General features: G+C 39.9%; 1 protein-coding gene across 1 annotated transcript; it reads left to right on the plus strand.

The window, feature by feature from the left end:
- The first annotated feature begins 1,422 nt into the window (after positions 1-1,422).
- LOC137294915 (uncharacterized) lies at positions 1,423-19,950 on the plus strand. The gene is made up of 11 exons (XM_067826087.1): positions 1,423-1,576; positions 4,159-4,318; positions 5,706-5,863; positions 6,691-6,782; positions 6,910-7,044; positions 7,403-7,510; positions 12,188-12,285; positions 14,509-14,641; positions 15,488-15,550; positions 16,456-16,515; positions 17,052-19,950. The coding sequence occupies exons 2-11, from the start codon at positions 4,199-4,201 to the stop codon at positions 18,101-18,103; spliced, it is 2,019 nt and encodes a 672-aa protein (XP_067682188.1). The 5' UTR covers positions 1,423-1,576; positions 4,159-4,198; the 3' UTR covers positions 18,104-19,950.
- Positions 19,951-24,210: the final 4,260 nt, after the last annotated feature.

Raw genomic sequence — 24,210 nt, forward strand, 5'->3', positions numbered from 1 at the left:
CAGGGTCATATACAAAGTTTCCACACGTTACACCGGGAAAGTTCAATACTGCAGATAAATCGGACATGGATATTATGAGAGAAACAATATCAGTCGATCACGGATGTGGCCGAATTTGGTTGAGATGTGTTTGTAGGAAGGAAATCACCATGCTATATGTTGTGGGTCGGCTTGTGGGTCGAGTGTTTTGATCAACAAACAGACGTGTACTAGGTGAGTACGCTGGTGGTGTGCAGGCATGGATAAGGTCAGTACACTGCGCTATCTCAGTATGAAGTGCAGACGGTTAGATCGACCATGTATAGCGCCGCAGCAATATAACGCCCATAACATCACCCCTTAGTCGTGCCGAGGTCCTAGGATTCTGGGTTGGAAACCAAGATTCGTCTTGATTATGATTCTTTTATCATGGATACTATAGGCTAAGATCTGAACCACAAATATTTTACCTCCATTGGAGTTCACTCGGCATACCGAAGACCCGGTTTCGACTCCCTATATGGGTACAATGTGTGAAGCCATTTCTGGTGTCCCCAGTCCTGATACTGCTGGAATATTGCTAAAAGCGTCATAAAACATGCGTTCACTCCATCCCCGTGAGATAACGGGAATTGAAATTTGTGTCCAGTAACCCATGCTTGTCAATTTGTCAGTCGTCGCTGACTTGGTCGACTTAGACCATCGTATACCGTCGTAGGTCGATGCTCAGTATATCAGTCACTGGTTTGTCTAGTCAGGACTAGCGTATGTACAGACCTCCGTCAACTGGAACGTTGGAAAACAACTATCAAACAAGCAATGAGTACACATGTGTGTTTCTCGTGGTTGAATTGGGAAGGTTTTTATTCTGCTCACCGTGCAGTGTGTGAAGCCCATTTCATGTCCATCGCGTCATGACATTGTACTAGGACCTGTTCTTGAATGGATGAATACCAGTGCACAAACAATAATGTTCCTATGTTCTTTCTGTCAACATATCACACAACCATTTTCATTATTGATATGTGTATGTTTAATTTTCTTCAATTTCTATCATTTTCATCTGCACGGTATTTCGATCAGGTAAAAATATTTTATTACTTTTTAGTGAAGGTCAGATACACACTTATGTGAGATATCGTATCGTGGGACACAATTTATCAATATTTCACTAGGTAAACATTGACGGCTCGATTTATTAGTCGTAACACTTATTAGTCTGGGTGAATTTACGATTAACTTTGATTTTAACGAGGATTTGATTTTAAGTCGAGGTGGACATAAAAAAAAGAAACAAATATGGCACAAAAACCCTTAAAAAGAAGCAAAAACAACTCCACAAAATCTAAACATAGCATTTGTTCTCAGTACATAGAAGTCCTAACCTGAAACACATTTCGCCTGGTGCGGTTTGGTTAATCAAGAGTTCTCTCCCATTAATCCGATCCGTGTCTTCGATTCAGCGCGAGGCATGAGAGCCGGCAAATTTGCGTCGGATACAAGGGGATAATCAATGAAAACCTGCGTTATGTAACACGTGACACCCTTTACTGTTATACCGTCAAAAGGGATATATTCAACGTCACAGGATAGGAAGGTAATAGTGATGTGGTAACAATTGGGTAGTGGTCAGGTGAGGCGTACTTGATGTCCTGAGTTACAACTTGTCTTGGTTGTTCATCTCGTGACGTATTCATCATCAGAAACATGTTCATTGTCAGCTCTCATGAAATCAGTCGGTAGTTGATAATAGTCTTCTTATGTTGTCTTTCTAGCAAATTCCTAAGTAGTTTGGTTTAGCGTGTTGTCTTTAGATCGCATTCTATTTTCAGTCAGGAAGGGAAATTCTACATTACAGGGAAATCACCTTTGGGAATTCCCAGCTTTCAAGACCATTCTATATGTATTCCTGTATTACCCTGTAGGGGCATGTTGGTAGACGTAGAGTGTATATTGGTTATGGTGTTAGTTAGAGGTGGTAAAGGTTCTTGTGTATATCGAGACATACGACATTTCGTGGACAAGGGTGGCAGTGTTTACAAAGCCGTCATCGAAACCGAAAGTAGGTTTCTGAGGAACAGATTGACAGTTCGCGGAAACGTGACGTAAGGTCATGCGTGTGGGTGCGTGGGCGCTTCTGTGAAAGTTAAACATGTTAGCCCTGTGTTAAGCAAGGTGATGCATTGTTAACATTTGCTTAAAGAATATGAGAAGTATGGGATAGTAGAAGCGACTATTGCGCTGCCTGGGTGTAAGTGCTCAAGGTAACTTCGACATATCATGTCACCTGACTGAATGTTGACGTGTCCAGTATAGTATTTCCACCATATCAAAATAATTCTGATAAAATCTTTGCCATTTGTGATTTCCTTATTATTTGTTTATTTACTTATTCAACTCATTGATTTAAAGCTGGAAATTAAACATTTTCGAACATAACTCACTTAACTGACATGTTTCCAGTGTGCAAAGTTGCATCCCTTGGTTGTGGCAGAAACTGCTAACAGTGGGTTTATCCCAGATCAGCTTTGAGTACTGTATTGATTTGTCATCTCCATGCCAATAGGGCGTGTAGGAAGTACAATAGTGATACCCAATAATAGCTGTCTATAAGTTTGTGTGTGTATGTTAACAATCTGTAAATAATTGAGAGTGGGCTGGTCAGTCCTTGCCATGAATGACTCAGTCAGCCTCTGTCCTTCAGTAGGATCGGATGGCATGGTCCAAATGATTGAGTTGGACCACCCTGTCCAGTTAACCACTTAGCATGATAACCATTAACTGCATCAATTTGGCCTTTCATGCTTCAAGAGTGAGTGAGTGAGTTTAGTGTTACACCACACTCAGCAACATTCCAGCTAAATGGTCTCAGTCTGTAAATAACCAAGTTTGGACAAGACAGTCCAGTGATCAACAGCATGAGCATCAGTCTTCACAACTGGGGACCAATGTCAGCGAGCCTGACTGCCGTCCTGTTAGTCCCCTTTACAAGAAGCATAGTCACCTTTTGTGTCAAGCATGGTTTGCTGAAGACCTATGTCACCCTGGATCTCCTGCTTTAAGAACTAACATGCAGTTGCATATGGCTCTCAAACAAAATTTATGTTTCATATTTCAGCACAATTATACATACCCAGGTATACATGGATTCTGATGGTGTCTTTTTGGTCAAATATTTTCTTTATCAAACATTTAGTGGCTATGATGCAGATAACATCCTAATGGTAATAAAAGCTATGGAGCCATTCAAGGAACATCGTTGATTTCTCCAGAGCATACGTTCGATAAATCTCCTCTATACCCTGGATGCATCTGCGGCTCAGCCCGATGAATTTGTTACATCCCTTGGCTGGGTTTTTATCCAGTCAGATGTATTCGCTGGAAAGTTGAGCAAACTCACTTTCGCTTTTTTAAGTTATCTAACTGATTAAACTTGGCAACACAAACTATGCACAGGGTCTCTGAAAGAACCAGAAGGAGTTCATGCATATATATTTTAAAAATTTCCGACCTATCAATGTGTCTGTATGATTTCCCTCAAATCAGAGACCCACTGTGAAGAAACCTTTGCAGTTGTGACCGTTACCTTTGTTGACAAGATCAGCTGTAACGGTGGCTTAGCTGATTGGCTACTGTGAGAATGCGGAGCCAGCAAAGGGAGGTAATAAAATATTCGGGCCAACCTGTAGATGCATCCAGGGTATAGTGGGGACATATACCGTGGAGATATCGAGGATGTTCAAGGAAAAGAATAATTAGCCTAGTACCAATGATGCAACAGACATGTTTGCTAAGCCAACACAACTAGGGCTGCAGTCACTAATTTGGACCGGGTCATTCTTGATCTGTCCGCCTATAGTTCCCAATACATACTAGCTGTTGGTTCTAGCCTGGGAAGGTACATAAGAAGCTATAATAAAGCCATAAAGACACAATTTAGAAGTACCATGGCTTCCCATACACCACACCTCTACAAACCATCTTCTTTGCAACTTCAGAGAATTTGACAATGTTTTAAAAACTGACAGTAATTATATTTGAAAAATATATTTGCATTTTTTCCAGTGTTTTGAAGGACACATTTTATTCTTCATTAATTTTAACAGTCCATAGGTTTGAATTACTTAAAATTAAGTATTGTGGGTTTTTTGTGCAGTCTTCGATCTATTATGTTTCCAGCAACCACATCTCATTGTGTCATCACAGCTGACATACTGACATGATGGAGCCGATTCCACAGGTCAAGATCACCAGTCAGATATACCATCAAAGGTTCCGTTATGGGAAGGAGAACCGGGGAACAAAGAAACACCGGGAAGAGGATTTCATGGAAGTCACGGTAGGTGGAAGTTTAGAACCTCAAAGAGGTCATGGTAGGTGGAAGTTTAGAACCTCAAAGAGGTCATGGTAGGTGGAAGTTTAGAACCTCAAAGAGGTCATGGTAGGTGGAAGGTTAGAACATCATAGAGGTCATGGTAGGTGGAAGGTTAGGACATCATAGAGGTCATGGTAGGTGGAAGGTTAGGACTTCAAGGAGGTCATGGTAGGTGGAAGGTTAGGACTTCAAGGAGGTCATGGTAGGTGGAAGGTTAGGACTTCAAGGAGGTCATGGTAGGTGGAAGGTTAGGACTTCAAGGAGGTCATGGTAGGTGGAAGGTTAGGACTTCAAGGAGGTCATGGTAGGTGGAAGGTTAGGACTTCAAGGAGGTCATGGTAGATGGAAGGTTAGGACTTCAAGGAGGTCATGGTAGGTGGAAGGTGAGGACTTCAAGGAGGTTATATTGGGTAGAACGAAAGGACATTAAAGAGGTCACAGAGGGTGGAAGGAGGCCACAGAGTGTGAAAGGAAGTCAGAAGGTGGAAGGAGGTCACAGTGGGTGGAAAGGTATGTTACTCTGTTCTCATGACACTTTAATCAGTGTTCTTGTAGGTGTTTTCCGTGGGAATAGGTTGTGAGGGGGTGCTGGATGCTGAATGTATGGGGTAGTCAGGCCACCGGAAAGAATGTCTGTGTACATCAAAACAAATAGTATTCCTTACCAATGTGCTAAATAGCTACTGGTCTGCTAGCCTGTGGCTAGAAAAAAATCCACTAGGGCCAGTAGACTTCCACAGTCATTTTGTAAATATATCACTATTGCCCACTTGTTAAGTTATGATACATTTTTAAATCAGGCAAGATTAACGCCTGATAGAAAGTTAATCAAATTATGCCACGTGTCATTCTCTATTTTCTATTTTTGTAATCTTTTGTTTCTACATTCAAATTTTGCACTTGTGAATTACTTTGTGGAGTAGTAACTTTCAGGAATAGCTAGCCTGACTGTCAGGCATGCTGTTTCTTACTGTATGGTCAGGTCCCCATTCCATCAGTTCGGGTTGCCATCTCGTGTAAGTAATGTATCTCACAATGATGTGAAACTTGAATACCTGTAATGCTTGAGGTCAGTGTATGAAATAAGGCCTGTTCAATCAACAGCTAGTTTTCTGACGGAAGGTCTAAATATACAGCTGTACACCAGCTGTACAGCCCTATGGACTGGTACAAAATTAAGGTGACATGTTCCATACTTTCTTTGGATTGTATATCAGGCTAAATTCATTGGGCTTGTACCATTTTGAAGTTACAGACTCAATGTTTGGCTGGGTTTTTGGCCTGTTTCATACACTGATGTGGTTATCAAGATCTTGCCAAGATAAACATCTCAGTATTACTGTGGTTTCAGCTGAAGAATATACCAGAAGGTTCTGTGATGAAGGTTTTCTGTGTCAAGGCAGCTGATGGGCAGTGTCCTCACCCAAACTCTGTGGATGGACACAACTGCTATCAAGGGGTCTACTGCCATCCCCCATTAAGGAGACACTGTATAGAAGAAACACTCAAGTAAGGACAGCTTGGTAATCAAGTCTGTGCTACTCTCTGCTGCCACTTACCAGCACTAGGTGTCGCAGTTTCAGTTGTCTGAGTTTTAGACGGAATCAAATCAAGAGAATTAAATGATTCACCCACTTTCAGATCAAAAAGTGTTCCTAGACTGCAGTCACATTGCGGGATTGTTTAGATTTCTGATAGACCACTTTTTAATTGGTTGTCAAATATTGATAGTATACCGAGAATAAAACTAAAGTGTGAAGCTGTGGAAATGTTAGGCTGAACTATTTGTGAAGGCCAATCCGTGTTTAGAGAATTTTCATCTGGTAACTGGTTCACAGATGTCCATATCTTTTGTATTCACAATTAAAGGAAATATTGTTACAGATATGATGACACTGCTTTTTAAATCAAAATAACTATTCCTGTTGTGCTTACACAAGACTATTAAATTTAGGTTCCACTTGTTAATAGTGACAATCATGTGACCATCTAAGAGTCATTTCTGATTTTCTCTTTTGGAAAGAAGGTAACCTTTCTGAGGAAAACAAACTGCATGTTTTCCCAAAGTGCATCCACCCTGTTGAAAGTAGAAGGTTATTTCCATCATGGTTTTGTTATTAAACTGAAAGTACTAAACCAAATTATGATAGCTTGTTTTTTCTGAAAAATTTCCTAAGCACCAACCTATTTTTTTGGCAAAATATACTGGGTGGCGAACTTTTTATTCATTTTATAGATGGGGGCAAACAGAGATGGGGGGCGAACAGGCCAGCATTAGAGTCGAATTTGGCTGTCTGTGTTTCACTCACTCAGTCATTCACTCTCGATTCTTCCAGGATTCCTTGGCTGCAGATCAACAGAACAAAGAAAGGAGACATGGCGACTGCCCTGGAGGAACGCCTAGCAGTGCTTCCCCCAACATATCGAGGTACTTCATCTGGTTTCGTAAACATAGTCTCTGAGTTTGTCTGTGTCTGTGTATTGTCTGTCTGTTTGTCTGTGTCAGGGATTTGCCATGTGCTGATGGAGTTTGTGTATCTGTCTCTCTGTGTCAGTTGGTTACCAAGCCCTGATGGAATCTCTGAGACAACGCGTCAAGGAGGACACCAACCAAGTGTACCTGTGTGTACATGTGTCCTGGGCCAACCACCCAGGTGTCTTTGATGTGTCAAGGCTCATAAAGAATGAAGGTAATTATCAAATCAGAAACCTAATAAGTCACCATTGGTGCAGGGTCCCAAACTACCCTGTGCTTATTGAAGAATCAAATTTGGGGATACAGCTGAGCTACCAATAATGGACCAGTGACAGAGTACTTGAAGCATTCAACACTACTGGAACCAAATACTATATGACCTGCCAGTCCAATGAATCGTACATATATACTACAAACACTGCACATCACCGATATGACCGCTGTGACATCGCAGTGGGTCTTAGTCAGTGTTAGCCATGGATAAAGAACTCGTATGACAAATAGTATAGTAACTAGACGTAAACATGGAACCTAGAGTGAAGTGTGTTAATGGTTTTGTTTTCTACCCCCAGATAAATGTTCCAAGTTCAGGATTGATGAACTTTCTCACTCGTCTGTCCCAGTAGATGGAGGGAGAATCCTCATCCTGACTGCCGAGGACAGTCCAGCCATAGAGCCAGGTAGGTGTGCTAGGTGATACGTGTATGTCCAGTCATAGAGCCAGGTAGGTGTGCTAGGTGATACATATATGTCTAGCAATAGAGCCAGATGGGTGTACTTGGTGACATGTGTGTCCAGTCATAGAGCTGTGTGGGTCTACTAGGTGATATATGTACGTCCAGTCCATAGAGCCAGGTGGGTGTACCAGGTGATATATGTACGTCCAGTCCATAGAGCCTGGTGAGTGCACTAGGTGATACATTTATGTCCAGTCATAGAGCCAGGTGGGTGTACTAGGTGACATAAGTATATCTAGTCATAGAGCCAGGTGGGTGTACTAGGTGACATAAGTACATCTAGTCATAGAGCCAGGTGGGTGTGCTAGGGGACATAAGTATATCTAGTCATAGAGCCAGGTGGGTGTACGAGGTGACAATAAGTATATCTAGTCATAGAGCCAGGTGGGTGTACTAGGTGACATAAGTACATCTAGTCATAGAGCAGGTGGGTGTACTAGGTGACATAAGTATATCTAGTCATAGAGCCAGGTGGGTGTACTAGGTGACATAAGTACATCTAGTCATAGAGCCAGGTGGGTGTACTAGGTGACATAAGTATATCTAGTCATAGAGCCAGGTGGGTGTACGAGGTGACAATAAGTACATCCAGTCATAGAGCCAGGTGGGTGTGCTAGGGGACATAAGTACGTACAGTCATAGAGCCAGGTGATTCTACTAGGTGATATATGTATGTGCAGCCATATAGAGGCAGGTGGTTGTACAAGGTGATACATGTATGTCCAGTCATAGAACCAGATAGGTGTGCTAGGTGATAGATGTATGTCCAGTCACAGAGCGAAGTGGGTGTACTAAACTGGCGGGCAAAAGAAAGTATAGGTTTTTAATAATATTACATTTTGTACATTTGTGACAAAATGTGATGACACTTTGTATAATAATGACTGCCTAAGTTCCCATTTATGGTTTCTATTGCCAAAACGCAACTTATGGTCGTTATTCTGGAAAAATTCAAGAAAATGGTAAAACATGTACAGAAGTCCAATTTCATGAAATGCTCGTGCAGGAGTTCAGTATAAATTGACTTCTGTGATGCTGCAATATCACAGCAACTGAAAACACACAAAAAGGATGCCACGTTTGACCCAGGAAGAAAGAGAGCGAGCTGTTGGAATTGCACAGATGGGAGCAACACATGTGCAAATTGCTCACCCCTGACAGTGTCCAGACTTCTACAACGTCACCGGCAGACTGGTACAACTCGAGACAGGCCCCGTAGTGGCAGACCACATATAACAACGCCCCAAGAAGATCGCTATATTCGGACAATTCATCTCAGAAACAGATTTGTGACAGCAACAGCAACAGCAGAAAGAGCACTTGGTCACTGCATTAGTCGACGCACAGTGTCAAGGAGATTGCGTGCAGCAGGAATTCGTGCTTACCAGCCCTTACGTGGCATGAAATTAACCCCTCAACATCGGCGTAACAGACTTCAGTGGGCACGACGAGTATACAGATGGCAAGTCCGTAACTGGAGAAGGATTCTGTTCACAGATGAAAGTCGTTTCAGCATGTATCGCAATGAGGGTAGAGAACGTGTATACAGATGTCGTGGTGAGCAGTTAGCACATCCATGCATCCGGGAAGTTCATCCTTACGGTGGTGGTGGTGTCATGGTATGGGGTGGCATTTGTGGGGAGATCAAAACACCTTTGGTCATAATAAATGGAAACCTGAATGCTCATCGGTATATTCAAGAAGTTCTTCAGCCCGTTGTACTGCCATTTTTACAAACTCAACCACAGGGCATTATTTTCCAACATGATAATGCGAGACCTCACACTGCAAGAGTAACACACAACTTTCTGCAGCAAAACAACGTTCATGTTTTGCCCTGGCCTGCCTGCTCACCGGATATGAATCCTATTGAACACTTATGGGACCACTTGGACAGACAAATTAGACTTCGGAGACCTGTTCCACATGATCGTCAAGAGTTGCAATGTGCACTTACAGAAGAATGGCAACGGATACCTAATGACGTCATCAGACGATTGACTACGTCAATGAGGAGATGTATCCGAACATGTATTGACGTGGCAGGAGGTCATACACATTACTGACAGTGACCATGCTTCATTGTAGTGTGCTACTGACATTTGGTGTAACGAGAGATTTTAACAAAATGTGCTAATTCAATCCTTGTGTGTTTACTGGGCCATTATGGCATAAATGCAAACATAAAAGTTTTCTGTTTTATGTTGAGAATATCATTAAACATCACTGAATCCGATAAAATAATATAAACTGAACTGTTTCCATTTGTCTTTGTTTTATGGGTTGTGAAAGTGTACCTATACTTTCTTTTGCCCGCCAGTTTAGGTGATATATGTATGTCCAGTCAGAGAGCCAGGAAGGTGTACTAAGTGATATATGTATGTCCAGTCATAGAGGCAGGTGGGTGTACTAGATGATATATGTATGTCCAGTCATAGAGCCAGGTGGGTGTACAAGGTGATATATGTATGTCCAGTCATAGAACCAGATGGGTGTGCTAAGTGATATATGTATGTCCAGTCATAGAACCAGATGGGTGTGCTAAGTGATATATGTATGTCCAGTCATAGAACCAGGTGGGTGTGCTAAGTGATATATGTATGTCCAGTCATAGAACCAGGTGGGTGTACAAGGTGATATATGTATGTCCAGTCATAGAACCAGATGGGTGTGCTAAGTGATATATGTATGTCCAGTCATAGAGCCAGGTGGGTGTACTAGGTGGTATATGTATGTCCAGTCATAGAGGCAGGTGGGTGTACAAGGTGATATATGTATGTCCAGTCATAGAGCCAGGTGGGTGTACTAGGTGATATATGTATGTCCAGTCATAGAACCAGATGGGTGTGCTAAGTGATATATGTATGTCCAGTCATAGAACCAGATGGGTGTGCTAAGTGATATATGTATGTCCAGTCATAGAACCAGGTGGGTGTGCTAAGTGATATATGTATGTCCAGTCATAGAACCAGGTGGGTGTGCTAGGTGATATATGTATGTCCAGTCATAGAACCAGGTGGGTGTGCTAAGTGATATATGTATGTCCAGTCATAGAACCAGGTGGGTGTGCTAGGTGATATATGTATGTCCAGTCAGAGAGCCAGGTGGGTGTGCTAAGTGATATATGTATGTCCAGTCATAGAACCAGGTGGGTGTGCTAGGTGATATATGTATGTCCAGTCATAGAACCAGGTGGGTGTGCTAAGTGATATATGTATGTCCAGTCATAGAACCAGGTGGGTGTGCTAAGTGATATATGTATGTCCAGTCATAGAGCCAGGTGGGTGTGCTAGGTGATATATGTATGTCCAGTCAGAGAGCCAGGAAGGTGTACTAAGTGATATATGTATGTCCAGTCATAGAGGCAGGTGGGTGTACAAGGTGATATATGTATGTCCAGTCATAGAGCCAGGTGGGTGTACTAGATGATATATGTATGTCCAGTCATAGAGCCAGGTGGGTGTGCTAGGTGATATATGTATTTTCAGTCAGAGAGCCAGGTGGGTGTACTACGTGATAAATGTATGTCCAGCCATAGATCCAGGTGGGTGTAGTACATGATATATGTATGTCCAGTGATCTAGAAAAAGCCATTTGTGTGTGGTAGGTGATGTATGTATGTCCAGTCATAGAGCCATGTGGGTGTGCTAGGTGATATATGTATGTCCAGTCATAGAGCCAGGCGGGTGTCCTATTAGTTACAGTGTGTGTTTTGTAAGGGTTACAGAATTGTGCATGTTTCTGGATGTTGCATTTTGTTTCATCAGTGTTTCTGTTTGTTACATTCTGATCCACCAGTGTTTCTGGGTGTTAAATTCTGATCCATCAATGTTTCTGGATGTTACATTCTGATCAATCAGTGTTGCTGGATGTTACATTTGATCCATCTGTGTTTCTAATCAATCAGTATTTCTGAATGTTACATTCTGATCCATCAGTGTTTCTAAATGTTACATTCTGATCCGACCCGTGAAGGTCTGGGGTAGAATAGGCCTTCAGCAACCCATGCTTGTCGTAAGAGGCGACTGACGGGATCGGATGGTCAGGCTCGCTGACTTGATTGACACGTGTCATCGGTTCCCATTTGCACAGATAGATGCTCATGCCATTGATCACTGGATTGTCTGGTCCAGACTTGATTATTTACGGACCGTCGCCATATAGCTGGAAAAGTGCTGACTGGGACATAAATCTAAACTCCCTCACATTCTGAACCATCAATATTTCAGAATGTTACATTCTGATCCATCCATGTTTCTGGATCTTATATTCTGATACATCAATGTGTCTGAATGTTACATTCTGATCCATCAATGTGTCTGAATGGAACATTCTGATCCATCAATGTGTCTGAATGTTACATTCTGATCCATCAATGTGTCTGAATGGAACATTCTGATCCATCAATGTTTCTGGATCTTATGTTCTGATCCATCAATGTGTCTGAATGGAACATTCTGATCCATCAATGTGTCTGAATGTTACATTCTGATCCATCAATGTGTCTGAATGGAACATTCTGATCCATCAATGTTCCTGGATCATATATTCTGATCCATCAATGTTTCTGGATCTTATATTCTGATCCTTCAGTGTTCCAGTGTGTTGCACTTTTTTCAGAGGAGATTCAGGTGAAGATAGAGGAGGTGGATGCAGACGAAGGAATTACTTGGACTTCAGAAACATTCATGCCTGGGAAGGAAGACATTCGTTATAAGGTAGATTTAAGAGACCATTGCTTTATCTAATAATTTTAGTAATATTCAGTTTGTCCCAGAATGTGTCAGCAAATGAGTTTGGATGGGTGAGTAAATGGATCGGTAAATGGATGGGTGGATGGATGAGTGAGTGGGTTTTTGTGGTTGATTGAGTGGATGGGTGGGTGAGTGGGTTTTTGTGGTTGATTGAGTGGATGGGTGGGTGGGTTTGGGTGGTTGATTGAGTGGATGGGTGGGTGAGTGGTTTTGGGTGGATGGATGGGTTAAATATGTGTGATTAATACATACATGGTTATCTTTCACTCAACAAAAGATATGCATAGGAAAGAATAGTGACTGTTTGTATGTATGACAAGAACTCATTGTAACATGTTACATTTGTCCTTTTTATCCCCCCGACATGTCCATCCGTAATCATTTTGTTTCCGGAACATAAATCAGAAACCATTCAATATCTTTAGACCAAACTTCATAGATATAGTAATCTCAGCCAATTGTTGTTCCTTTTACTATTTACAGATTTTTGGCATTTATATTTTTTATCCCCCCGGCATGTAATGCAGGGGATATAGTTGATGCCTCGTCTGTCCGTCCGTAATCATTTTGTTTCCAGAGCATAACTCAGAAACCGTTTGATATTTTTAGACCAAACTTGATAGATATAGTAATCTCAGCCTTTGGTTTTGCCTTTTGCTATTTACAGATTTTTAGCATTTTTATGTTTTTAGTTTTTCCATGGAACATTTTGATGTTGGTCTTATGGGAAGGTAGGCTTCGTTTCCGGAGCAGAACTCAAAAACCGTTCAATATATTTCTGCAAAACGTGGTAGATATATCAGTCAGAAGCTGACTTTTGCCTTTTGCTATGTACAGGTGTTTGTGATTTATGATTTTCTCAGTTTCCATGGAAAAGTTTCAAACATAGTCTCAAAATAGAGGGATGGGCTTCGTTTCCGGAGCAGAACTCAAAAACCATTCAATATTTTTCTGCAGAACTTGGTAGATATATAAACCTGAACCTATAGTGATGCCTTTTGGTATTTACAGGTTTTTGTGATTTATTATTTTCTTGGTTTCCATGGAAATGTTTCGGACCTAGTCTGAAAAGTGAGGGGTGTGTTTCATTTCCAGAGCAGAACTCAAAAACTATTCAATGTTTTTCTGCAAAACTTGGTAGATATATCAGTCAGAACCTATAGTGATGTCTTTTGCTATGTACAGGATCTTGTGATTTATTATTTTATCGGTTTCCATGGAAACGTTTGGGACCTAGTCTGAAAAGTGAGGTGTGTGTTTCATTTCCAGAGCAGAACTCAAAAACTGCTTAATATCTGTTAGTAAAACTTTCTAGATATGTGTGGCAGACCCCAAAGTGGTTCCTTTTGGTTTTTAAAGTTTTTTGTGATTTATTATTTTCTTGATTTCCATGGAGACGTTTTGAACTTAGCCTCCAAATGGAGGGGTGGGCTCCGTTCCCAGAGCACAACTCGAAAACCACTCCATATCTAACATATGTCATAGTTGGGATTTCACTTTCTTAGTAAAGTACAAATTCTAGTACTTTTTTCGGTTGAGTCCCATCCGGGATTCGAACCCGCACCCTCAGAGTCAGGCACCTAATCGCCAGCACACAAAGTCAGCTGCCTAGCCCGCTCAGTCACCGCGACTTCCACAAAAAATGAAAGTCGGACAACTGGTAGTCTAGACTGCGTACTTTGTGTACCCCTCTGATGAGTGATATCTTTCAACAGATCTTGGCAGATATGTGAGACAGATCATGAAATTGTGACTTTGCTGGTTACAGATATATGGCATTTATAATTTTCATGAATTCCATGGAAACAATTCAAACTTCAAAAAAACAATGAGTAACTCTCAGATTATTTGTCCTTTCAAACATGTGGGGTCCGGGGGGGATATGTCGTCTTCTGTTGACTCTTGTCTGAAATTAATAGCATGGTGTATTCATAGCTTTCAGTTATGGGAACTGTGTCAATTTATGCTTATAAGAAAGTCTGTGGTCTGGACTACCAGTTGCTTGACTTCCATTTTGTGGAAACTGCACAGGCATAGTGTGCATTGACAATCAGGTACCGGACTGTTATACAATGTTTGTGGAATAAATCCTTGTTGTCAGGTTCTTTTTCACCAAAAGACATGGGGTAATATGAAGAAAGATGAGCATCAGTACTTGTAGTACCCAAATACTTCCTTTCCTTTCAGCATGTGATTGCCTACCATGTGCCAAGGTACAAAGACCGGCACATACTGGAACCAGTGCGTGTGACTTTGGTGATCCGCTGCAATCAGACGAATGCTGAGGACAGGAAGGAGATTCTCTACACCCCTCTTCCAGGTATATGTTGTTGATGGTTGTCTCGTCATAAGCAATATGTAGGATTTTACTTCTGCTGGTGACTCTAGGTGTTGAGAGGATGATTACTAATTTTAGGGATCCTTCCTGAAAATAGGAAGTAATGAAATGGTCTCCTGTTATGTAACACAATGGTGTACCACACAGTATTGTCAGATTTTATTATAACCTTGATTGGACTCCAGCAGAAGAATTTGGTTCAGTGGATTTTTATCCCCCTGGCATGTAATCCGGGGGTATATAGTCGACACCTCATCTCTCCATCCGTCCCCTGTCCGTCTGTCAGTAATCATTTTGTTTCTGGAGCATAACTCAGAAACTGTTCAATATTTTTAGACCAAACTTGATAGATATAATAATCTCAACCTATAGTTGTGCCTTTTGCTATTTACAGAGTTTTGGCATTTTTATTTTTTTCGTTTTTCCATGGAACATTTTGGTGTTAGTCTAGTGGTGGGTCAGACTTCGTTTTCAGAGCATAGCTCAAAAACTGTTCAATAGTTTTCTGCAAAACTTGGTAGATATATGTTGCAGACCCCAAAGTGGTGCCTTTTGCTATTTACAAATTTTTGTGAAGTATTATTTTCTGGGTTTCCATGGAAATGTTTTGGATCTTGGCAGATATATGAGACATATCTTGAAATGGTGACTTTCTTTTTATTACAGATATATGGCATTTATATTTTTCCTGAATTCCATGGAAACAATTCAGACATCGTCTGAAAACACTATAAGTAACTGTCAGATGATTTCTCCTTTCAAATATTTAGGGGCCGGGGGTGATATGTCATCTGCTGACGTTTATCTAAAATGTTTATGTTTTGACAGATTTTGTGGCCATGAACAGAGGAAAGAGAAAACCAAGTGTGGCAGAGAAATATGGACACAAAGGTAAGAGCTTTTTTGTGGAATTAATTTTGAAGAGACAGTAGTCAGTCAGCAAAATTCTATTGCCCAGAGTGAGGATCATAGTGAGATAGGTTTATGTGTCATGCTAATCATCAGCCTTCGCCAGCAATGTGATTAACAGGTTCAAGTTTTGCAACCATGTGCAGATATGAACCACGTCATCAGTTGATGTGCCAGTCTCATGCTGATGCCACATTCTACCCTGATGAGGTGTTGGAATCTCAGAATGTCAAGTGAGCTGTTTGTATGTCATGAACTCTCTCAGAACTTACTTGACCAGTGATTCCCATATAATCAGAGCTCAAAGTCTAATTTGCAATATGGCTTCCACAGAACACTATTTATGGCCTCTTCTCCTCTATTCTAGTCTGTCGTACAGTCCCTGAACTATATATATGTCCAAGAAAGCCCACGCAAGTCTAGAAAATGTGGCAAGTCTAGATTTCCATAGCTTCTGAAAATGAAGAAAGTCTCAGGGCTCCATTTCATTATATTATTTTTTTTCACTATGAACGTTTTTTTTTCAGTAAAATATGGTCATTTCAGAGACTAGCTGTTAGTTTTCCTCTATTCCTGCTCAAACTGAGCTGCTTGTAGTTCTCATTTTGATTTCATGTTGCCAGATTTCCTTTGAGGCACTACCGGAAAATGTCATTGTCAGGCTGCTACTCTCTTTAAAGATTTATGAGTTGAAAGTTTGTCTGAAGGAAATTTTAGCATACTGTTTTGCAACAGTTAGGGCGGTAATGATACATTGAACTATCAGTGGAATGCAATTGTTGAGTCTATGATAGGAATTAAATGATGGCAGAAATGAAAAACTATTGATGCATTGATAGTATATGACTATGCTATTTGTACATTTGTATTCAACTTCTGTGTTTCAGTGTTGAAGTTGACAGAGCAGCAATGTGTCAAGGAATCGTTACGCAACAAGATTAAGTTTGGTATGTTATCATGTGGTCAATGTTCAAATACAGGTTACAGCTACTACTTTGGTACAATGCCCTCATGTCAGCCATGTTTTCAGTCCATTGTTTAATGTCATGTTTAAGTTTACCACAAACGCTATTGCTGAAAGATAGACTCTGAAAAAAAAGAATCTATTAAAAAGGAACTAAAACAGGTAAGAACTGAGTTCCCATTAATGGTGGCCTTAGATAATCCATTGATTTTTTCACAAAAATATATGCATAGAAGTGTACAACAGTTCTGCCATGTCCCTGAAAAGAAAAACAATGTTCTCACATCATTTATAATTGCTGTAAAGTATAGTCAAGTCTTGTTAGTTCGATGTTGTCAGATTAACGAGGATGTTGCACTAAATAAATGAGACTAAGTTATGTTTATTCAGTTTGTTACCAACAAAAGAGTGGGAAAAGCTGATTGTCGGATAAATGGAGATCGGCTTAATGAGACTTGACTGTAGTTGGTTGACCCAGTTACCAGTAAAAGATGTCTTAACTGAATTCTTGTTTAGCAGGTGGCCACCCTGACATTCACTGCCAACCTCAACCATCCTTACCTCCATCAACAGCAAATATTCGTTCTGTAGAGCATCGTTTATTTGAGAACCATATGAAAGTCCCTCACACAGACGACAATGGACTTGCCACTAGCAATGACTTGCTTTTGGATGAGCTCCCAGACTACCACACTCCTCAGCAAGCACCTGTTAGCCAGAAGGAGGCTGGGTTAGACCAGACTTCTCACCTAATGGAGACTGACCTCATCCAAACACAGGAAGTCAAACATCTTGTGCGTGTTTCACTATCTAGAGACACAGATGGTGGGTCAAGACAGTTTGTTGCTATTTGTGATGAGTCCTCATGCAGTTCCACTGACATGCAGAATCATAGCCTGCCACAGTCAGTGGTTGACTTAGCAGCTACTCCAGACTCTGTTCCAGATGGTGGATTGTCAACAATGGCACTCACACCATGCAATAAACCAACGATGATGAGATGCATGCAGAATCAACAGCACATTCAAACAGGTGATTCCCACAGTGCCAAAATGGAGCACATGACCTCTACAGCAGCAACAACAGAGGGAAATCCAGGTTTCCATGTGGAGCACATGACCTCTACAGCAGCAACAACAGAGGGAAATCCAAGTTTCCATGTGGAGCACATGACCTCTATAGCAACAACAGAGGGAAATCCAGGTTTCCATGCAGAGCACATGACCTCTATAGCAGCAACAACAGAGGGAAATCCGGGTTTCCATGTGCAGATATTAGAACAGAATGGTATGGAACTCTCACCCGGAAATTTTGGCTTCAGACAGCCAGGACAGGGTGGCATGGAATCCTCACAAGGAATTTCAGGTTTTGAAGTACAAAATGATGACCCTGCCTTGACAAACTCAGATGGAAATCCTGAACAGAATGCTGTGCTTGAGTCTCCCCCTATATTGCACGATGGCGATGACTTGATGGCATTACCCACTATTAATTTAGAAAATATTGTCCTTAGAGCAGATATCTTCCAGGAAATCTTTCAACCTTCTGTTGAGCCAGACCAGACGTCCTGACAAACATGACTCCATCTGACTGGGCAGACTGGCCTGATATTAAAATGGTTAGAGCGATTCTCTCAGTCTGACCTCAAGAGTTGGTTAAGTCCAGTTCATTCAGAAACCCTACCTCCTGGATAAATGACCCATGAAGATCCGGGGTAGAATAGGTTGTCAGCAACCCATGCTTGCCACAAAAGGTGACTATGCCTGTTGTAAGAAGCGATGAATTTGATTGGGTGGTCAGGGTAGCTGACTTGGTTGACATGTGTCATCGGTTCCCAATTGAGCAGATCGATCACTGAATTGCCTGGTCCAGACTTGATTATTTACAGACCGACGCAATGTAGCTGGAGTATTTCTGAGCAGGGCATGAAACTAAACTCACTCCTTGACAAATATATCTGTTGTTTCTGTAAATAATGGACAATATATACAAATCATTGATGCATCTGGAATTTGGTTATGCTAACAGATTAGCAGTGTTTGTCTGTAAACAGTGGTCACTTGACGCTGCCTTTAAACTAATGGAACATCTTGTGAAAGGAACATTGTGAGGCATTGCTTGTTATTTTCCTCATTTCATTATACTGTTTTAATGGTGTTTACTATGGGCTCATCTGGACCTGTTTGTAAATGTCAGCAGCATTGTGACTTCTGAAAAAGATATCATCATCCACAGAGAAACGAAAAACATTGAAAACCTTGGAAACATCTGTAGGAATGCACCATGTTTAACATGCTTGACAGCTGAGCAGGACTTGAGTGAGGCATACTCTCGCCTTCTAGCATATGGCAAGTAAAATTCCAGTCAGGCCAGTAAATCTGCACTATCACTGGCCCAAGTGGCTAGTGATTTCTCATGAGGTCATTTGTTTTTGATAGTATTTAGTAGATAAACATACTGTGTTGGAAAATTAGAGGTATATAGCAAAATTATAACAGCTCTAAATTGAATTTTAAAAAATGCTTAATGTGAGGTTTTAAATACAAAATTTCGTTATACACTTCTGATTTTCCAACACAATACGTTTATCTCCATTCTACCATAACCACGTTATTCAGTTTTTAAACAAATACATAATGTGTTGGAAAATCAGTGGTATATAACATGATTTATACCTCTGGATGACTTTGATTAACCAATCACAATCCAGTATTTACTGTAGTCATGGTAGAATTTATCTTTTTGTAATCTTAGGCTTAGTTTCCACATCAAAATTCCGGGCTAGTTAATTATTTTGTGGGCTAGAAATGTTCAGGAATAGCTAGCCTGACTTGTGAGCAAAATGTGGAAACTATTTCGTGCACTGGCTGTGTATAACAGTGCCAAAACAGGGCACACTTGCTTGATATTTGTTCAGGTACATAAATGAAATCTTAAAAATGGTTTTGATATTGAATAGAGGATTAAAAACATGTCAAATATTACATATTGTTGTAAATTGTGACACTTGTGGTGTGTAACTTTCTAAGTGTACGTTTTATGTTTTACGACTTCAATGTTTGACATTACAAGATCATTCCATCTGTGTCAGCATAGTATATGAATATCTCTAAGAGCTTGCTCCAAAATATGGTGAGCAGGCTCAAATTATACAAACCTCCCACAAGAAATTCATTTTTATGATTCACACGTTCATGAATGAAAAGGAATCCAGTGTAAAGTAATCTTTTACACATACAATGTATGTTGGCATAATGTTCACAAACTGATGATAGTATAAAGGGAGATAACTGGCTCTGAGTTTTAGTATTGAATAGTTAAAAATGAGAAGATCTCATAGTTTGTGACGGCTGCATGGGTGAACAGACAGACCACAGCATAAAATACCAGTTTAGGAACGGAAAAGGAAAATAGAAAATTAATTTTGAAGACCCCTGTACAATTTGTGTGTGTCTTTTCTTGTTGAAACAATTAATGAAATCAGAGACCATATAATATATATATTATTATATGGTCTCTGATGAAATGAACAAGAATTTGGGAATGGTTGTACAAAGTATGATAGTTAGAGCCATATTTTATTCTTAGTTCATCCTACAACAGTACATATAATGAATATCTGTACCCTTTATTGTGTTGTTGATAGGTTTTCTGTTAAAAAGTTTTGTTTACAGATCTGCTTGTTTCAGGAAAGAAATGTCAGCTAAGTAAAATATAACTTGAATTATTTTTATGCATGACCTGACACTGGGTATTACATTCTCCATGACTGATGGGATAGCCAAGCGGTAAAAGTGTTTGCTCGTCATGTGATTCCCCACATAAGTACAATGTGTGGCGCCCATTTCTGGTGTCCCCTGCTCTGATATTGCTGGAATATTGCTAAAAGTGAGGTTAAACTCACTCTCTATGTCAGACAGCATGTTTATATGTTTGTTCAAGATCTTGGCCATGATGGCACAGAATGAAATTTGTTTGGTTTTGTATATCTAGCAACCATGTCTTTACACTACAAAAAATATATTTTGTGAGATCTTTTCCTTCTCATCTGTTTTACATATTTCATGTTTTATGAGAGAGACTCTGTAAACAAACTACTTCAGGTGGAAGAAAAACACACTGATGTACATCTTTGGATATTTTGCGTGGGATATATATTAGGCTCCATCCGTATGTATGTATGGCTTGGAATATCTTAAGAACCGTTGACTAGATTCTTTTCATATTTGGTATCTAGGTTTATCACAGTAAAAGAAAGGTCTCAGTCAGGTTTGGTGACCTTGACCTTCATCTCAAGGTCACATGGGGACTTAAGCATAGTACCTTGTCAGTTTGCTATCTCAAGAACTGTTCACTGGATTTTCTTCATTTTTAACACCAAGCTTTATCTAGGGAAGGTGCAGAACCCATTTTATTTTGGTGACCTTCAGTTATTTCCAGGTCACGTCGACTGTGTTTTTTAGGAGTTACATAAACTGGTCAAGATGTAAGTGACTCTTCAAAATATATTTGAGTTTGAGCAACTACAGCACAAGATACCAAGAGCGTTTGAGGATAATGTTTTTGTTGACATTTTACTTCATCTTAAACTAAGACCTTCACTTTCATTTCTTTTTAGGTTTGATTTGAAAATATGCGGCTGGGGATTATGTCACCTCAGTGACAATGCTTGTTTTTAGCAAAGTAGCTGTTTACGTTTACATTGTTTTAGTAAAGAAACATCTATGGCTCATGTGTTTCATAACATTATAGATATGTTATGGTGTGATCACCTGCAATTGTAAATAATGCATTTATTTCCTTTTAAGTGGTGTATCTTGTTAGTTATTTATATCAAGAGGCAAGTAATGGGATCGGGTGGCCAGGCTGGCTGACTTGGTTTACACATGTCATCAGTTTCCAATGTGCAGATCGATGCTCATGCTGTTGATCATAAGATTGTCTGGTCCTGACAATTTTTACAGATTGTCAATATATAGGTTCAATATTGCCGAGTGTGATGTAAGACTAAACTCACTCACTTGCTCACTGTTACTGGAACAAATCTTTGAAATATCAGACATGTGAAGATTCTGGTTAGACTCCTGTGTTACTCCTGTGTAAACCACCTGTGTTACTCACTTTTAATGATGCAGGCAAATAGTTCAAAAGCGTAAGTCTTTCGTTTTTAATGAAATGAGGTGAACAAATTTGAATAAGGTTTATAATGACTGTTTTAAATATGTATATAGTATTTATTGTGTATTTTCTTGTTCAGGTTTGTCGTTATGTGATGATGTTAGCAAGCCGAGAAGGAAATTCTCCTAAATTATGATTTAGAATGACAAGTCAATGTGCTACTTTGCTGATGAGTTCCATTACTGAATCTGATTTTAATTTACATTTGTATTAGAGAGAGCCAAACACTCTTTATTAAAATTTACTCTCACAGATTTTTGTGAAAATGATGGTTACATCAGTCAGATCATGTTGTGACGTAAAGTCAGAATGACGTCACAAGTGTGCATTTCCAGACGCTACCATGGGAACAAGCTGAAATGCTCAGTTGGTGACAGTTGATGACACTTCACTGCAGGACCCGTACTGGATGTCAGTGAGTGCAGACTGTAAAAGCCATGTGGGCCTTTTGGTTTACCTTTTTCGTTTCAGTGTTGATAAACATCATGTGTTGGCCAATTTCTGGGTGTTATTGAGTATATGAAGCATGGGAATGTTTCATTTGAAAACCTGTTGATGCCATTGGTTCCCAGTGTAATCTGTGCTTCAAATACTCAATAGCACCCGAAAGTTGGCCAACACATGAGGTTTATCTCCCTGATGTGAGGAATGACAAATTTGTTGCTTATGTCCAAATTTATTTCATCCCGTTAAGAGTAATAATTATATTCAAAGCAACCACTGTTTGCCGTGACAGGCAACTCAATGGAGTGGTCATTGCTTTTGTTCATTGATGTCATATCCCAGTTTATGTGGATTAATCCCATGATGTCAGTCATGGGCTTGTCTGGACCAGACTTATTAACAGATGATGGAAATATTGCTGAATAGGACATAAAATAACTGCTAATCCATGGTTATCCCTTGAGGACTTCAGCATCAGGGCGAACAGAATTCAAGTTTGCTGCCTCAGTACAGCCTTGGAGGATGAGCTGTCTCATTGTCGCCGAGTATCTCACCAGCATAACTGTCTCTGATCCCTCTCTTCGGCTAGCTTGACAGTGATGATAGTCTTAGTATGTTACATTTCTAAGTTTTTATTCACATGTATATTGACCAGTTAAAAAGAAATTAGCCACTTTCGATTGTTTTGTTGAATAATGATCATAATGATTTTACATGTGCATTCTGACATGATGTGCATTGTATATTTACTCATGACATACGATCATTTGTTTCAAAGGGTATTCACAGAATTGCAACATAGTGTATGTTTACAGATACAGGTACAGATAAGCCGTGCTGCATAAATTACACAAATATTTATGTAAACACTCAGTTTCTATTGAATCTGTTGTGTACAAGTATGCTTGAATGTTTGTAAACACCCAATAAATTTGATCTTTCATGCATACACACAAAAATGTCAAATCTTAGCTTAAAGGTTACTGAGATACTTCAATTAACTGTGATATAGCAGTGATGGCTTCTATTTCAGCACATGACCTTGGCAACTTGCATTCTTACATATCATTTCTCATATTACTGAACAACTATAAACAACAAACATGTATACCAACATTTTAACCTTATTATAGTTTTACAATTAACAAAGGAAGTGGTAGAATACCCAAATGAGTTTGAGTGAGGTGTGTATCATATATCTGGTTACTCAAGGGAAAGTGAGGATACCCGATTAAGATGAACACAAGCAAGTGCATAACTCCATTACCCAAAATGTTATCTGTAACTGTGTACGTACTACCAGGAAACTTCCCAATGGATGCCTCTGACTAGGATGGTTTGAAGGAGCTGATGATAATGGCCATGCCATGGTAGCCATATCATGGTAGGCTGATCATATGATGGGATCTTGGTGCAAGAGTTCATTGACAATGGTTGGGACTTTAATAAGCTTCCACTAACAGATCTCTACTACCTGATGAATTTAACACAATTAAAGCAAGTCAAGACCTTGGTGAATGAGCATGACTCTACTCTGAATGTGTAAATTGTGAGGAGCATTGGTGTGGGGAATTGGTTAGAATATCATAATTTATGATTGGTTCATTACATCCGATCAGTCATAAAATATAATTGGTGATTTAAGAAATTTTCCTGTTTATTATGATTAATACATGAAAACATAAAGAATAGAAACATGTAGTTCTTTGGAGGTATTTTTTTTACACAAATGGCACATATCTTAAGGATGACTAGTTTGTTAGGAACATAAATTTCTTGGGGTCTTTAGGATAAATACAATGGAACAAGCTTGTATTGCTCGTGAAAGGTAACAGAAAAAACCAACCTTGTGAAAATATTGTTAATGTGAAAAGTGTTCCAGAATTGTTTGTGTTCGATTATGAGAAAGCATCGTGGTTTGCTGGGTCATATAGTCACTGTGACCAATCATAGAAAATTTAAATTGATGAGACCACTAAGTATACATTGTCACTGGTTGGAGGAAAGAGGTGAGGCAGTCATTACAAGGAGTGTATCAGGCTAAGCTCACTATGTA

The sequence above is a fragment of the Haliotis asinina genome, chromosome 8 (assembly GCF_037392515.1).
Source record: "Haliotis asinina isolate JCU_RB_2024 chromosome 8, JCU_Hal_asi_v2, whole genome shotgun sequence".
NCBI lineage: Eukaryota > Metazoa > Mollusca > Gastropoda > Lepetellida > Haliotidae > Haliotis > Haliotis asinina.

Excerpts from the sequence above, each read along its gene's own strand:
- LOC137294915 (XM_067826087.1), top strand. The coding sequence starts at position 4,199 with ATGATGGAGCCGATTCCACAGGTCAAGATCACCAGTCAGATATACCAT. Across the intron at positions 6,783-6,909 it reads GCTTCCCCCAACATATCGAG|TTGGTTACCAAGCCCTGATG; the intron begins GTACTTCATCTG and ends TCTCTGTGTCAG. Across the intron at positions 12,286-14,508 it reads AGGAAGACATTCGTTATAAG|CATGTGATTGCCTACCATGT; the intron begins GTAGATTTAAGA and ends CTTTCCTTTCAG.